The sequence below is a fragment of the Thalassophryne amazonica genome, unplaced genomic scaffold (genome assembly GCF_902500255.1).
Source record: "Thalassophryne amazonica unplaced genomic scaffold, fThaAma1.1, whole genome shotgun sequence".
In the NCBI taxonomy this organism is placed as follows: Eukaryota; Metazoa; Chordata; class Actinopteri; order Batrachoidiformes; family Batrachoididae; genus Thalassophryne; species Thalassophryne amazonica.
The window spans coordinates 5,313-20,865 of NW_022986456.1; the positions used below are offsets into that span (position 1 = coordinate 5,313).

Genomic DNA, 15,553 nt, shown 5'->3' on the forward strand with positions numbered 1-15,553 from the left:
CGATGTGTTCAGGACCACCGTGCATCTGCCTTTATCTGCTGGCAGGATAAGGATGCTTTGGTAGCTCCAGACAGGGGTTTACAGAAAACCCACTCACACTGACCAATATCTGCTCTTTGGCTCAAACCACCCTCTTGAACACAAGCTCGGGGTGATCAGGACGCTTCAACACAGAGCCCTACAGGTGCCATAACTGCAGAGGGAAGGGCTAAAGAACAACAACTTGTCTGGAAAGCCCTCACTGTCTAGGGACCATCGTGGGTACCCACATACTAAGTGCAGAAGTCCCAGAGAACAAAGAGACCAGATAGACAGGAGACGGAGACAAGAAGAAGAGTGTCTCTCCCTTATTTAGCAGGAGTAGGGGAAAAACTACAGAGGATCTTCAGACAGCACAAAATCCCAGATTACTTTAAACCGGTTAACACCTTGAAACAGAAATTGGTTCACCCTAAGGACAGGATCCCTAGTTACAAACAGAGCACTGTAGTGTATTCTATCAGATGTCAGGAAAAGTGTAACGAACACTACATAGGTGAAACTAAGCAACCTTTACACAAAAGGCTATACCAGCACCGCAGAGAGGGCGCCAGTGGACCTCAGTCTGCAGTTAATCTCCACCTTAAAGACACTAACCACACGTTTGAGGACAAGGAAGTTAAAATCTTAACCAGAGAGAAGAAATGGTTTGAGAGAGGGGTCAAGGAGGCATTCTTTGTGAAACGTTTGAAACCCAGCCTTAACCGGGGAGGGGGTCTGAGATACGCTTTATCCCCTGTTTACAATGGGGTACTCGGGTCAAAGCAGTTTCAGTCTTTTGTTCATGGTAATGAGTCATTCACGTCATCAGCAGAGTCATCAAGGGAGCCATCAGGAGAGGGTCCGTCCCATCATTAGGAGGGACAGCTGCCCTGTCATTAGGAGGGTGCTGACTATAGCAGTCTGCCTCTCGGTAGGAGGGGTCTGGTTAGGTTTAAAACTCCAGCTTTTGTGACTTCTTGATTATTCTTCTCTACAAGAGTCAAGACAGAAGTCAGACCACCAGAGCAAGAATTTTAGCTGAGGCAGCTTCTGCGATTTGAAGCGAAACGTCCTCACGTCAAGCAACCCAGTCCAGTCAAAGATTCAAGCTTCTACTATGGAAACCACCTGGACAACTGAGAGCCTACACAGAAACTTTTGAGTCATTTTAATTATAATGTGTGCATTATGAGGAAGTGGGCGGGTCACAGCCACAGGATGCTGTCTCTTTTTTAAATAATTACTGCCTCCTCGAGGACACTTTACTGCATGACATCAGTGAATAAATCATTATCCGGGTCAGTTTGTTTATTTATGTCTTTATTGCTGTAAAAATGTTTCTGTAAATTGAGTGACATTTTCTTTTCAGCCCCGCCTCCTGCAGATCGACAGCAGCTGTGCCAGCGTTGAGGTGGTCAGTTGCCTAGCACCCATAACGAAGACAACAGACAGGTGATGGGGCTCACCTGGAATCCAGATTTGGGCAGAGCTGCAGGAAGAAACACATCAGAGGTCATGTGACCATTTCAAAGATCAGAGGTTCAAGGTTACCATCCATGTGAACAGATGCCGTTTAAAAGTCACATGACATCACAGTTTGATACATTCTGGTCTTTAGTCTCGTCCGAGCCGCGGAGTGTGTTCTGACTGACCTGGAGTCAGACGAGGTCATGGCATTTAAACAAATAAATAAATGTGTAAACAGGAAGCTGTCTGAGGATGGAGGTGGAGTCATGTTGCTGTGTCACTCTGACTGGATGTTGAGAAGACGATTGTCAGAAATTTCACTGAACAGCTGAAGTATTAAAAAGTTACCCACACTTCCCTGCCAACATGTTGTCGTCATAACATGCTGTTTAAACAAAAAATAAAGGCATTAATAGGACATGAAGTCAAGGTGTTTGTTTAGGAAACTGATACTTTTATTCAACACAACCTTTATTTCCAAAGCACGTTTTACCCTCTCAAGGCAGGCGCTGCAGATTTGCAACAGTTAAATATCTGATTTTTCCTTTTACTAAAAATTAATTTGAGCCTGAGAGGGTTAGAACGACAGCAGTCGACCAAAGTGCTGTATATAATAAAAAAAAAATTGTACCAATGACCCCTAATCAGAAATAAATACATTAAAAATAACAAAATTGCAACAACCAATAAAACAAATAAAAGACAAAGTAAAATAAAGAGTAAAAAGTAGTTGGAAATAATTTAATTTATTTTATTTATATAGCGCTGTTGAATCCGCCCTGCTGTGTGTGTGTGTGTGTGTGTGTGTGTGTGTGTGTGTGTGTGTGTGTGTGTGTGTGTGTGTGTGTGTGTGTGTGTGTGTGTGTGTGTGTGTGTGTGTGTACACCTTGTGTATTTCAGCGTGTACACAGCGCTGAGCTTCCAGTAGCTGTCGGTCAGCCTGGCGGAGTTCAGCTCGTCTCCTCAGCAGTGTTTTCTCCACACACTGCACCTCCTCGCACACCAGCACCACATTCCTGCACGTGCACGCACACATGCACTGTAGTCAGGGGCGTTACTAAATCGAACCCCTGAGTGTTGTGTTTCTCACCTGTGCTGTCTCAGTGTCTGTTGCATCCGTTCATTTTCCAGTCGTAGTTTCTTGTTCTCCTTTTCCAGCCTCTCTGCTTCTCTGTGTACACTCTCGTGCGCACTCCCCTCAGCCTGCACAAACACATTCCTTGGTTAAAAACAAAACAAAAGGATCATTAAGGGCCCTTTCACACATAACACAAAAGACATAGAAACAGGAAGAACCTAACACGAAATGGGGAACCACAAACCATCCACCTGCTGTTGTGAGTGACGCACGGTCACACAGGCGATGGTTTTGTGCACGTCACTGATGTGGAGAAAAATAAAATAATAAAAATCAACTGTATAATTAGTGAAAATCACCGGGTTTTTATCAATAATCAATTAAAGGGGACGCAATACACAACCCTGTGGTTAAATAACCCTGGTTAAGTAAAAAAATAAATGCCACTCACGGGATTCAAACCTGCAATTTACAAAAGCTAAGATTACCAGACAGAAACTTTACCACTGCACTACAATCACTGTCTAACAGGAACGTAAAATGCCTAAAATCAACAAGGAGATAAATGTATTTTTTTAATAAAAAAAGAAAAAACTAATAACTGACAAAACAGCGTTTGTTATACTGTGTTCTTGGTGATACGTGACTGAAAGTGAAGTATTTGTGTCGCTGTTGGCTTGCCATATTGTCACAGTCGACGCTCGTGTTCTGCCGGATGTGAGTTGAGTGTGGTCGCTGCAGCCCGGCAGTGTGCGCGCAGACGTGGTTGTCTGGCCACCACGCGATCATGTCTGTAAATACATATCAGCATGTTGTGCAAGTGTGCTCTCACCCCGAACGCCACGTGCTGGGGGGGGAGGGGGGGGCGCAGAACACACACACACCACATGTTAGACAAATTTCACTGCCAGCTTGAAAGTGATCATCTGCTCACTATTTTCATGCTGACAGTGCGAGTGGCCACACATTTTCTAAGTGTCATGCGAGCGGTGTTGGATGTTCGTGTGTGACACCTGGAATTTGGCTGACACCTGCTGCGAGAGGGATTGAATGGGCTTTCGCAGCACACAGTCTGTCTTTCAGCCGCTGGTGTGCGCAAATAACTGTAGCGACAGGTGTACGAGGCGTTGGGTGCGGCTCTGATTTTCCACGAATGGCATGCAGTTCCTCCTTCATGTGCTAGTTTGCTTCAGTTGTGTTATGTGTGAAGGGGCCCTAAGGAACATTGAGATATAATGTGTAAAACTGTAACGTCAGCGTTGTTTGTCTCTGACCAGGTCTTTATGTTCAGGCACGTTACAGTACAGTGCAGCGCCCCCTGCTGTTAAAGTGGAGCCGCAGAGCAGTGCAGCGGCTCCAGAGGGAGGCGTAGCACACAGATGAGCAGGTGCCGCTGTTCTGGAGTTGCTGCCTCGTCCTCCGCTGTTCATCCTGTCTGCAGCTCCTGCAGAAGAGACAAACGTTGGCATCCATTCATTCGACACGTTGACTCCAGGAGAAAAACGACAGCAACCTGAGCTGTAAGAAGGGCGGGGCTAAACATCTGAGTTGTGGGTGGTAATTATTAAAGGAACAGTCCAGACTATGATTAAGTCTCATCTGTTTGTGAAATAAATGTCATAAATGTACGCAAAGAATCAGAGTCCGAATAGATTTTATTTGTCAAATACAACCCCAGTTCCAATGAAGTTGGGACATTTTGAAATGGATGCCTGCAAAATGTTTCAAAAAAGTTGGAACGGGGCAACAAAAAACTCAGAAAGATGAATGCTCAAAGAACACCTAATTGGAAACAGGTGAGTGTCATGATTGGGTATAAAAGGAGCATCCCCAAAAGTCTCAGCCATTCACAAGCAAAGATGGGGCGAGGATCACCACTTTGTGAACAACTGTGTGAAAAAATAGTCCAACAGTTTAAGATCAATGTTTTTCAATGTTCAATTGCAAGGAACTTACGGATTCCATCATCTACAGTCCATAATATAATCAGACGATTCAGAGAATTTGGAGAACTTTCTACACGTAAGCGGCAAGGCCGAAAACCAACACTGAATTCCCGTGACCTTTGATCCCTCAGGTGGCACTGCATTAAAAACAGAAATCGTGTAAAGGATCTTACCGCGTGGGCTCGGGAACACTTCAGAAAACCATTGTCAGTTAACACAGTTCGTCACTACATCTACAAGTGCAAGTTAAAACTCTACCATGCAAAGTGAAAGCCAAACATCAACAACATCCAGAAACACCGCTGCCTTCTGTGGGCCCGAGCTCATTTGAAATGGACAACACAAAGTGGAAAAGTGTGCTGTGGTCTGATGAGTCCACATTTCAAATTGTTTTTGGAAATCATGGATGTCGTGTCCTCCAGACAAGAGAAAAAAGACCATCCAGATTGTTACCAGCGCAAAGTTCAAAAGCCAGCATCTGTGATGGTATGGGGGTGTGTTAGTGCCCATGGCATGGACAACTTACACATCTGTGATGGCACCATCAGTGCTGAAAGGTACATCCAGGTTTTGGAGCAACACATGCTGCCATCCAAGCAACGTCTTTTTCAGGGACGTCCCTGCGTATTTCAGCAAGACAATGCCAAGACACATTCTGCACATGTTACAACAGCGTGGCTTCGTAGTAAAAGAGTGCAGGTACTAGACTGGCCTGCCTGCAGTCCAGACCTGTCGCCCATTGAAAATGTGTGGGGCATTATGAAGCGCAAAATACAACAACGGAGACCCCGGACTGTTGAACAACTGAAGTTGTACATCAAGCAAGAATGGGAAAGAATTCCACCTACAAAGCTTCAACAATTAGTGTCCTCAGTTCCTAAACACTTATTGAGTGTTGTTAGAAGGAAAGGTGATGTAACACAGTGGGAAACATACCACTGTCCCAGCTTTTTAGAAACGTGTTGCAGGCATCATTTCAAAATGAGCAAATATTTGCACAAAATAACGTTTATCAGTTTGAACATTAAATATCTTGTCTTTGTGGTGTATTCAATTGAATATAGGTTGAAGAGGATTTGAAAATCATTGTATTTTTATTTACATTTTACACAACGTCCCAACTTCCTTGGAATTGGGGTTGTATCTACAAGAACACAAGAAATCTGACTTCAGTTTGAGCTGCACTCTCTCTGTACGGCAGGTAGAAATATACACTAAACATTGAATAATTCACAGTAATGTGTGAATAAATGTGCAGTTGAAAAAAATGTGTGCAAAGGAGAAAGACAGACTGAAATTGTACATGTATATGAATGAGATAAAGGATAGATAAAGGAGATAAAGGCAGGATAAATTGTTCATCAGTAGAAAGAAACTGTTCCTGTGTCTGGTTGTTCTGACGTACAAAGCTCTGTAACGTCCACCAGAATTTAAACAGGGTGTATCCAGGGTGGGAGTGGTCTACAGAGATGTTACCAGCTTGCTTCCTGATCCTGGACCAGTATAAGTCCTGGATGGAGGGCAGGCTGGCTCCCATGATTTTTTCTGCAGACCTGACAGTTGGTTGAAGTCTGTGTGTGTCATGTCTGAAACCAAACAGATGCACAGGACAGACTGGATGATGGATGTGTTGAAGATGATAAACAGTTCCTGGGGCTGGTTGAACTTCCCTGAGCTGGAACCAGAAAGTGTCCACAGTAAACAGTGTTGTTGAGGAAGGGGGCGGGGTGATGGTGGGTTCCTCCTGAAGTCTACTATCATTTCCACAGTCTTGAGCGTGTTCAGCTCTAGGTCTTTATGACACCACCAGAGGACCAACTGTTCCACCTCCTGTCTGTATGCAGCCTCATCACCATCCTGGATGAGTCCAGTGATGGTGGTGTCGTCTGCAAACTTCATTAACAGAGAGGTTCCCTGAGGTCCAGTCATTAGTGTAGAAGGAGAAGAGCTGTGGGGAGAGCACACACCCCTGAGGGGCACCAGTGCTGATTGTCCATGTGCTGGATGTGATGCTCCCCAGCCTCACCTGCTGTGTCCTGTCCGTCAGGAAGTTGGAGATCCACTGACGGGTGGGAGTGGCACAGAGAGGGTGGAGAGTTTTTGTGGAGAATGTCAGGGATGATGGTGTTGAACGCCGAGCTGAAGTCCACGAACAGGATCCTTACATACGTCCCTCCAGAGTCCAGGTGCTGCAGGATGTAATGCTGACCCATGTTTACTGCATCCACAACTGAGCTGTTTGCTCTGTAGGCAAGCTGCAGGGGGTCCAGCAGGGGTCCTGTGATGTCCTTCAGGTGGCTCAATGCCAGCTGTTCAAAAGACATCCTGACTACAGATGTCAGGGCAATGGGCCTGTAGTCATTTTGTCCTGTTATGGAAGGTTTCTTTGGGACTGGGATAATAATGGAGTGTTTGAAGCAGGAGGGGACCTCGCACAGTTCCAGAGATCTGTTAAAGATCCGGGTGAAGATAGGGACCAACTGATCATGCTCTCAGCAGCTCTGTGTTTGCTCAAGTGCATGTCAACAGTTGAACACTTGGGGATTGAACCTATGGCCCTCTGGTTCACGAAGATGTGCCTGTCAGCTTGAAAACTTCAAATAATATCAAGGACTTGTTTTTTCACCTGTGTCACAGCCAAGGTGTGTCTGTGGTTTGTGGTCCTGTTGTTGCCCCCTATCAGGAGAACTCAGGTACTGCAGCCCCAAACCAGAATCCTGAGACCCGAGACAGGGAACCTGAAAAACAAAAACAAAACAAAAAAAAAAACCCAGCGGTCCATGTCACCAAACCGGGTTACAAACGGAACATCTTTAGTTCTGGGTGGATAACAAATACTTTAATGGCCTGCCAGCGTGAGATGCTTTTATTTTGCAAGAGCTGTGAGGAAGAGTGTTTGCCCTCCTGACAGACTCACGTGGTGTCCAGAAGGGAAGAAGAACCACGGGCCCCCGTCACAGGGTCCAGCAGTGGTTCTGGTTCTGATGTCGTCCAGCTGCTGAGCCAGTCTGAGCGTGAGGCGCTGAGCTGCAGCTAGCTCCGCCCTCAGCTCCTCCACTGTGGGCGTGTTCTCTCTCCATCTGTCAGAGCGCCGTTTGAAACCACCGTCATCTGGCTGCATGTTCTAACACAGAAGAAGACGAAGAAGAAATGGATGATGGGATCAAACTGAAGCTCTCACGTGTTTCAGTCTGTTACGCTCGAGTGCGTGTTCGTGGCTGCAGCGGCAACAGACAGACTCACAGACAAGCTGTAGATTTTGGTGTACCTGGTGTCTCTGTGCCTCCAGCGGAGCCGCGGCGGCGTCCTGGTGTCTCCGTGCCTGCAGCAGGTCTGCGGCGGCGTTCAGAGCTCTCAGCTGGTCGGTGGTGGATGTCAGCTGATCCCTGCTCATCTGGTTCAGTTTCCGGTCCATGTGCCGAAGTTTCTTCTGCTGATCAGCATTCTGTTGTTGCAGCTGGATAACAGGAAAGCACAATCAATCCCAGCATGCACCGCACACGAGTCCTCACCGCTGCTGTAAAGGGCCGGACAGGCGTCCTGTCCTGAACAGGGACATGCCCACATTTTGTCTGATTAATTCTGATGCCATATTATATGGTTTTATACTTTAAGAGCTCAGGATGCCATGACAATGAGACGCTGGACTTTACTCGAAGAATTTTAATCCACCAGGTGGAGGAGGTGCAGGGGCAGAAATGAGCCTGTGCTCGAAGGAAAGGAGCCAACACTCATTTGCTGATGACTGTGTGCTTAGTCCTTTACTTGCACTTTGGAAACACTGATATAAGCATGACTCAGCATTTATTCTTTCACACCTCTGATAATCGGCGGTCACCAGCCTTGACTAATTCGACCCACATGAAGTATTTTATCAGTTGTTAACCAAACAGATAAGCTTGGAGGCAGGGTCAGGTTGTTTGGCGCCAGCATGAATGTTTATTTAAAAAAAAGAAAAAAGAAGCTGCAGTCAGAACCAGAGCTTAAAACAAAACAAAGACACAAACAGAAGCATCTGTCAGGTCTGGTCAGCATGATCTTTTCCACACTTTGATTCAGCCTTTATTTTGTGTGACCTCTGACCTGCAGCATCAGGGCGTCTTTCTCCTGTTGGACATCACGTAGCTGCAGACAGCTTTGTTTAAGCTCCGCCTCCTGCAGTGGATACAGAGCACCAATTAAAAGCTTTCACTGTTATTATCTTCCTATCAACGGGCAAATTCTGGTGTGATGAACTGATCACAACAAAAAACAGCCTGACAAAGTTAAGAGACAGAAAACTATAGTTAAACAGAAAATGAAAAATCTAAAAACAAACCAACAGAGTTCCATGAAATTAAACTTTGCATCACACTCATCACCAAGGCATGTTACGGCAGCTTGTACAGCATGAATATATATATATATATATATATATATATATATATATATATATATCTCCCTCAAGCTGCCACCTTATCGTGGTCGGGGAGTTTGCGTACCCGGATGATCCTAGGAGCTATGTTGTCGGGGGCTTTGTGCTCCTTGTAGGGTCTCCCAAGGCAAACAGGTCCTAGGTGATGGGTCAGACTAAGGGCAGTTCAGAACCTCCATGACCAGTAAAAAATCAAGGACCGAGACGTCGCCCGGTATGGCGGAGCCGGGGCCCCACCCTGGAGCCAGGCCTGGGGTTGGGGCTCGCATGTGAGCGCCTGCAGGTCGGGCCCTGCAGAGGGGGCCATGGGGGTCGGGTGCAGAGAGGATTGGGTGGCGGTCGAGGGTGGGTGGCCCGGCGGCCTGGTCCATGCTCACAGCCCCTGGCTGTTGGGACGTGGAATGCCACCTCGCTGGGGGGGAAGGAGCCTGAGCTTGTGTGGGAGGTTGAGAGATACCGACTAGAGATAGTCGGGCTCACCTCCACGCACAGCTTGGGCTCTGGCACCCAACTCCTGGAGAGGGGCTGGACGCTTCATTTTTCTGGCGTTGCCCATGGGGAGAGGCGGAGAGCTGGGGTCGCATTGCTTATTGCTCCCCAGCTCAGTCGCCATGTGTTGGAGTTCACTCCGGTGAACGAGAGGGTCGCATCCCTACGCCTTCGGGTCGGGGACAGGTCTCTCACCGTTGTTTCGGTCTACGGACCGAGCAGCAGTGCAGAGTACTCGACCTTCCTGGAGTCCCTGGGAGGGGTACTAGATAGCACTCCGACTGGGGACTCCATTGTTCTCCTGGGGGATTTCAACGCCCACGTGGGCGGCGACAGTGAGACATGGAGGGGGTTGATCGGGAAGCACAGCATCCCTGATCTGAACCCGAGTGGTGTTCAGTTGTTGGACTTCTGTGCTAGTCACAGTTTGTCCATCACGAACACCATGTTCGAGCACAAGGGTGTCCATAAGTGCACGTGGCACCAGGATACCCTGAGCCGGAGGTCGATGATCGACTTTGTAGTCGTATCATCTGACCTTCGGCCACGTGTCTCGGACACTCGAGTGAAGAGAGGGGCAGAGCTGTCGACCGATCACCACCTGGTGGTGAGTTGGATCCGCTGGGAGGGGAGGAAGCCGGTCAGACCTGGCAGGCCCAAACGTATCGTGAGGGTCTGCTGGGAACGACTGGCGGAACCCTCTGTCAGCGAGGTCTTCAACTCCCGCCTCCGGGAGAGCTTCTCCCAGATCCCCGGGGAGGTTGGAGACATGGAGTCTGAGTGGACCATGTTCTCCACCTCCATTGTCGATGCGGCCGCTCGTAGCTGTGGTCACAAGGTCTCTGGTGCCTGTCGCGGCGGCAATCCCCGAACCCAGTGGTGGACACCGGAAGTAAAGGATGCCGTCAAGCTGAAGAAGGAGTCCTACTTATCTTTGTTGGTAGGTTGGACCCCAGAGGCAGCTGACAGGTACTGGCAGGCCAAGTATGCCGCAGCCCGTGCGGTCGCAGAGGCAAAAACCTGGGTCTGGGAGGAGTTCGGGGAGACCATGGAGGAGGACCATCGGTTGGCCTTGAAGAGATTCTGGCAAACCGTCCGACACTTCAGGAGGCGGAAGCAGCTCTCCACCAGCACTGTTTACGGTGCGGGTGGGGAGCTGTTGACCCTGACTGGGGATGTTGTCCGACGGTGGAAGGGGTACTTCGAAGATCTCCTCAATCCCATCGTCATGTCTTCCGAAGAGGAAGCAGAGACTTGGGACTCAGAGGCAGACTCATCCATTACCCAGGCCGAAGTCACCGAGGTGGTTAGAAAGCTCCTCGGTGGCAAGGCTCCTGGGGTGGATGAAAAATTGTCTTGGCTGACACGCCTCTGCAACATCACGTGGCGATCAGGGACAGTGCCTCTGGATTGGCAGACCGGGGTGGTGGTCCCTCTGTTTAAGAAGGGGGACCGGAGGGTGTGTTCCAACTATAGGGGGATCACACTCCTCAGCCTCCCTGGTAAGGTCTATTCCAGAGTACTGGAGAGGAGAATTCGACCAATGGTCGAACCTCGGATTCAGGAGGAGCAGTGTGGATTTCGTCCTGGTCGCGGCACACTGGACCAGCTCTACACGCTCCATCGGGTGCTCGAGGGTTCATGGGAGTTCGCCCAACCAGTCCACATCTGTTTTCTGGATCTGGAGAAAGCGTTCGACCGTGCCCCTCGGGGCACCCTGTGGGGAGTGCTCCGGGAGTCCGGGGTCCTTTGCTAAGGGCTATCCGGTCCCTGTACAACCGCAGCAGGAGCTTGGTTCGCATTGCCGGTAGTAAGTCAAACCTGTTTTCAGTACACGCTGGCCTCTGCCAGGGCTGCCCTTTGTCACCAGTTCTGTGCATTATTTTTATGGACAGAATTTCTAGGCGCAGCCAGGGTGTAGAGGGGGTCTGGTTTGGGAACCACAGAATCTCATCTCTGCTGTTTGCGGACGATGTGGTTCTGTTGGCTTCATCAAATCAGGACCTTCAGCGTGCACTGGGGAGTGTGAAGCATCCGGGATGAAAATCAGCACCTCCAAATCCGAAGCCATTGTTCTCGACCGGAAAAAGGTGCTTTACCCTCTTCAGGTCGGTGGAGTGTCCTTGCCTCAAGTGGAGGAGTTTAAGTATCTCGGGGTCTTGTTCATGAGTGAGGGACGGATGGAGCATGAGATCGATAGACGGATCGGTGCAGCATCTGCACTGATGCGGTCGCTGTATCGGACCGTCGTGGTGAAGAGAGAGCTGAGTAGGGGGGCAAAGCTCTCGATTTACCGATCAATCTATGTTCCGATCCTCACCTATGGTCATGACATTTGGCTCATGTCCGAAAGAACGAGATCGCGAGTACAAGCAGCCGAGATGAGTTTCCTCCGCAGGGTGGCTGAGCGCTCCCTTAGAGATAGGGTGAGGAGTTTGGTCACTCGGGAGGAGCTCGGAGTCGAGCCGCTGTTCCTCCACGTCGAAAGGAGTCAGTTGAGGTGGCTCGGGCATCTTTTCCGGATGCCCCCTGGACCCTCACTGGAGAGGTGTTCCAGGAACGTACCATTGGGAGGAGGCCCCGGGGAAGACCCAGGACACGCTGGAGGGACTACATCTCTCGGCTGGCTTGGGAACGCCTTGGGGTTCCCCCGGAGAAGCTGGGGGAGGTGTGTGTGGATCGGGAGGTCTGGGCGGCTTTGCTTGAGCTGCTGCCCCCACGACCCGACTCCGGATAAAGCGGAAGAAAATGGATGGATGGATATATATATATATATATATATATATATATATATATATATATATATATATATATATATATATATATATATATACAGAGCATCCAGAAAGCATTCATAGCGCTTCACTTTTTCCACATTTTGTTATGTTACAGTCTTATTCCAAAATGGTGTCAATAAATTTCAAATTTCTACTCACAACACCCCATAATGACATCATGAAAAAGTGTTTTGTTTTTTATTTTTGCAAATTTATTAAAAATAAAAAACTAAGAAATCACGTGTACATAAGTATTCACAGCCTTTGCTCAATAAATGGACTGCATTTATATCGCGCTTTTCCATCTGCATCAGACGCTCAAAGCGCTTTACAACAATGCGTCACAATTACGTTGATGTGAGGCTGCTACCATGCAAAGCGCTCACTACACACTAGGGGCAACTAGGGGATTAAGGACCTTGTCCAAGGGCTCTTAGTGATTTTCCGGTCAGGCTGGGATTTGAACCCAGGATCCTCTGGTCTCAAGCCCAACAATTAACCAGTAGACCAGGGGTGCCCAAGTTTGGTCCTCAAGATCTACCTTCCTGCTAACGAGCCAATGAAAGGCTCGTTAGCAGGCTTTTAATGAGCATTTAATTGGATTCAGATGTGGTAGATCTTGAGGACCAAATTTGGGCACCCCTGCAGTTGACCATCACCCCCCCAAAACTTAATACTCAGTACTTTGTTGATGCAACTCTGGCAGCAATTACAGCCTCAAGTCTTCTTGAATATGATGCCACAAGCTTGGTGCACCTATCTTTGGGCAGTTTGGTTCATTCTTCTTTGCAGCACCTTTCAAGCTCCATCAAGATGGCTAGGGAGCGTCGATGCACAGCCATTTTCAGATCTCTCCAGAGATGTTCAATCAGATTCAGGTCTGGGCTCTGGCTGGGCCACTCAAGGACATTCACAGAGTTGTCCTGAAGCCACTCCTTTGGTATCTTGGCTGTGTGTTTAGGGTCATTGTCTTGCTGAAAGATGAACCTTCGCCCCAGTCTGAGGTCAAGAGCGCTCTAGAGAAGGTTTTCATCCAGGATGTCTCTGTACATTGCTGCATTCATCTTTCCCTCAATCCTGACTAGTCTCCCCATTCCTGCTGCTGAAAAACATCCCCACAGCATGATGCTGCCACCACCATGCTTCACTGTAGGGATGGTGTCTGGTTTCCTCCAAACATGATGCCAAAGAGTTCAATCTTTGTCTCATCAGACCAGAGAATTTTGTTTCTCCTGGTCTGAGAGTCCTTCAGGTGCCTTTTGTCAAACTCCAGGTGGGCTGCCATGTGCCTTTTACTAAGGAGTGGCTTCCGTCTGGACACTCTGCCATACAGGCCTGATTGGTGGATTGCTGCAGAAATGGTTGTCCTTCTGGAAGGTTCTCCTCTCTCCACAGAGGAATGCTGGAGGTCTGACAGAGTGACCATCAGGTTCTTGGTCATCTCCCTGACTAAGGCCCTTCTCCCCCTATCGCTCAGTTTAGATGGGCGGACAGCTCTAGGAAGAGTCCTGGTAGAGCTGAACTTCTTCCATTTACAGATGATGGAGGCCACTGTGCTCATTGGGACCTTCAAAGCATCAGAAATGTTTCTGTACCCTTCCACAGATTTGTGCCTCCAGACAATCCTGTCTCAGAGCTCTACAGACAATTCCTTTGACTTCATGCTTGGTTTGTGCTCTGACTGTCAAGTGTGGGACCTTATATGTAGACAGGTGTGTGTCTTTCCAAATCATGTCCAATCCATTGACTTTACCCCAGGTGGACTCCAATTAAGGTGTAGAAACATCTCAAGGATGATCAGTGGAAACAGGAGGCACCTAAACTCAATTTTGAGCTTCATGGCAAAGACTGTGGATACTTATGTACATGTGATTTCTTAGTTTGCTTATTTTTAATAAATTTGCACAAATCTCAACAACAACAAAAAAACTTTTCCACATTGTTATTATGGGGTACTGTGAGTAGAATTGTGAAGAATTTTTTTTATCCATTTTGTAATAAGACTGTAACATAACAAAATTTGGAAAAAGTGAAGTGCTGTGAATACTTTCCGGATGTGCTGTATATGAACCACTTGAATATGTTTCAGTAAATAATAAACTTTTAAGTCAGATAAGTTTAATTTTGAAAGTGTGCATTAAATAAATTGCAAGTTTCATAAAATTAACTGAAACTTAGTGCTGCACCTCTCCTAGTGGCATAGAGCCCAATTTGAAAAGTATTGCTTTAATAATACTGCAAAAAATATTTTAAAATCACAAAATGTTAAGTTTTTAAAAATACTATAATAGAAGTTTTAAGACTAAACTGTACAAAATTTAGCCTGGAAAAAGAGTCTGTTGCTCTATAAAAAAGCCCTCCGTAAAGCTAGGACATCTTTCTACTCATCACTAATTGAAGAAAATAAGAACAACCCCAGGTTTCTTTTCAGCACTGTAGCCAGGCTGACAAAGAGTCAGAGCTCTATTGAGCTGAGTATTCCATTAACTTTAACTAGTAATGACTTCATGACTTTCTTTGCTAACAAAATTTTAACTATTAGAGAAAAAATTACTCATAACCATCCCAAAGACGTATCGTTATCTTTGGCTGCTTTCAGTGATGCCGGTATTTGGTTAGACTCTTTCTCTCCGATTGTTCTGTCTGAGTTATTTTCATTAGTTATAAGTAATTAAACCATTACTTAAAAAGCCATCACTTGACCCAGCTATCTTAGCTAATTATAGGCCAATCTCCAACCTTCCTTTTCTCTCAAAAATTCTTGAAAGGGTAGTTGTAAAACAGCTAACTGATCATCTGCAGAGGAATGGTCTATTTGAAGAGTTTCAGTCAGGTTTTAGAATTCATCATAGTACAGAAACAGCATTAGTAAAGGTTACAAATGATCTTCTTATGGCCTCGGACAGTGGACTCATCTCTGTGCTTGTTCTGTTAGACCTCAGTGCTGCTTTTGATACTGTTGACCATAAAATTTTATTACAGAGATTAGAGCATGCCATAGGTATTAAAGGCACTGCGCTGCGGTGGTTTGAATCATATTTGTTTAATAGATTACAATTTGTTCATGTAAATGGGGAATCTTCTTCACAGACTAAAGTTAATTATGGAGTTCCACAAGGTTCTGTGCTAGGACCAATTTTATTCACTTTATACATGCTTCCCTTAGGCAGTATTATTAGACGGTATTGCTTAAATTTTCATTGTTACGCAGATGATACCCAGCTTTATCTATCCATGAAGCCAGAGGACACACACCAATTAGCTAAACTGCAGGATTGTCTTACAGACATAAAGACATGGATGACCTCTAATTTCCTGCTTTTAAACTCAGATAAATCTGAAGTTATTGTACTTGGCCCCA

At 46.8% G+C, this 15,553-nt stretch overlaps 1 protein-coding gene across 1 annotated transcript in view; it reads right to left on the minus strand.

The window, feature by feature from the left end:
- Positions 1-1,331: 1,331 nt before the first annotated feature.
- The window catches only part of cntrl (centriolin), a gene marked incomplete at its 5' end in the record, with an annotated part of 36,096 nt that continues 21,874 nt past the window's right edge, over positions 1,332-15,553 (minus strand). Inside the window, 8 exons of the mRNA XM_034165718.1 lie at positions 1,332-1,510; positions 2,375-2,504; positions 2,579-2,691; positions 3,841-4,010; positions 7,139-7,250; positions 7,430-7,636; positions 7,781-7,969; positions 8,596-8,667. Of these exons, the coding sequence (XP_034021609.1) occupies positions 1,484-1,510; positions 2,375-2,504; positions 2,579-2,691; positions 3,841-4,010; positions 7,139-7,250; positions 7,430-7,636; positions 7,781-7,969; positions 8,596-8,667 (1,020 nt within the window). The remainder of the gene's footprint in view (positions 1,511-2,374; positions 2,505-2,578; positions 2,692-3,840; positions 4,011-7,138; positions 7,251-7,429; positions 7,637-7,780; positions 7,970-8,595; positions 8,668-15,553) is intronic.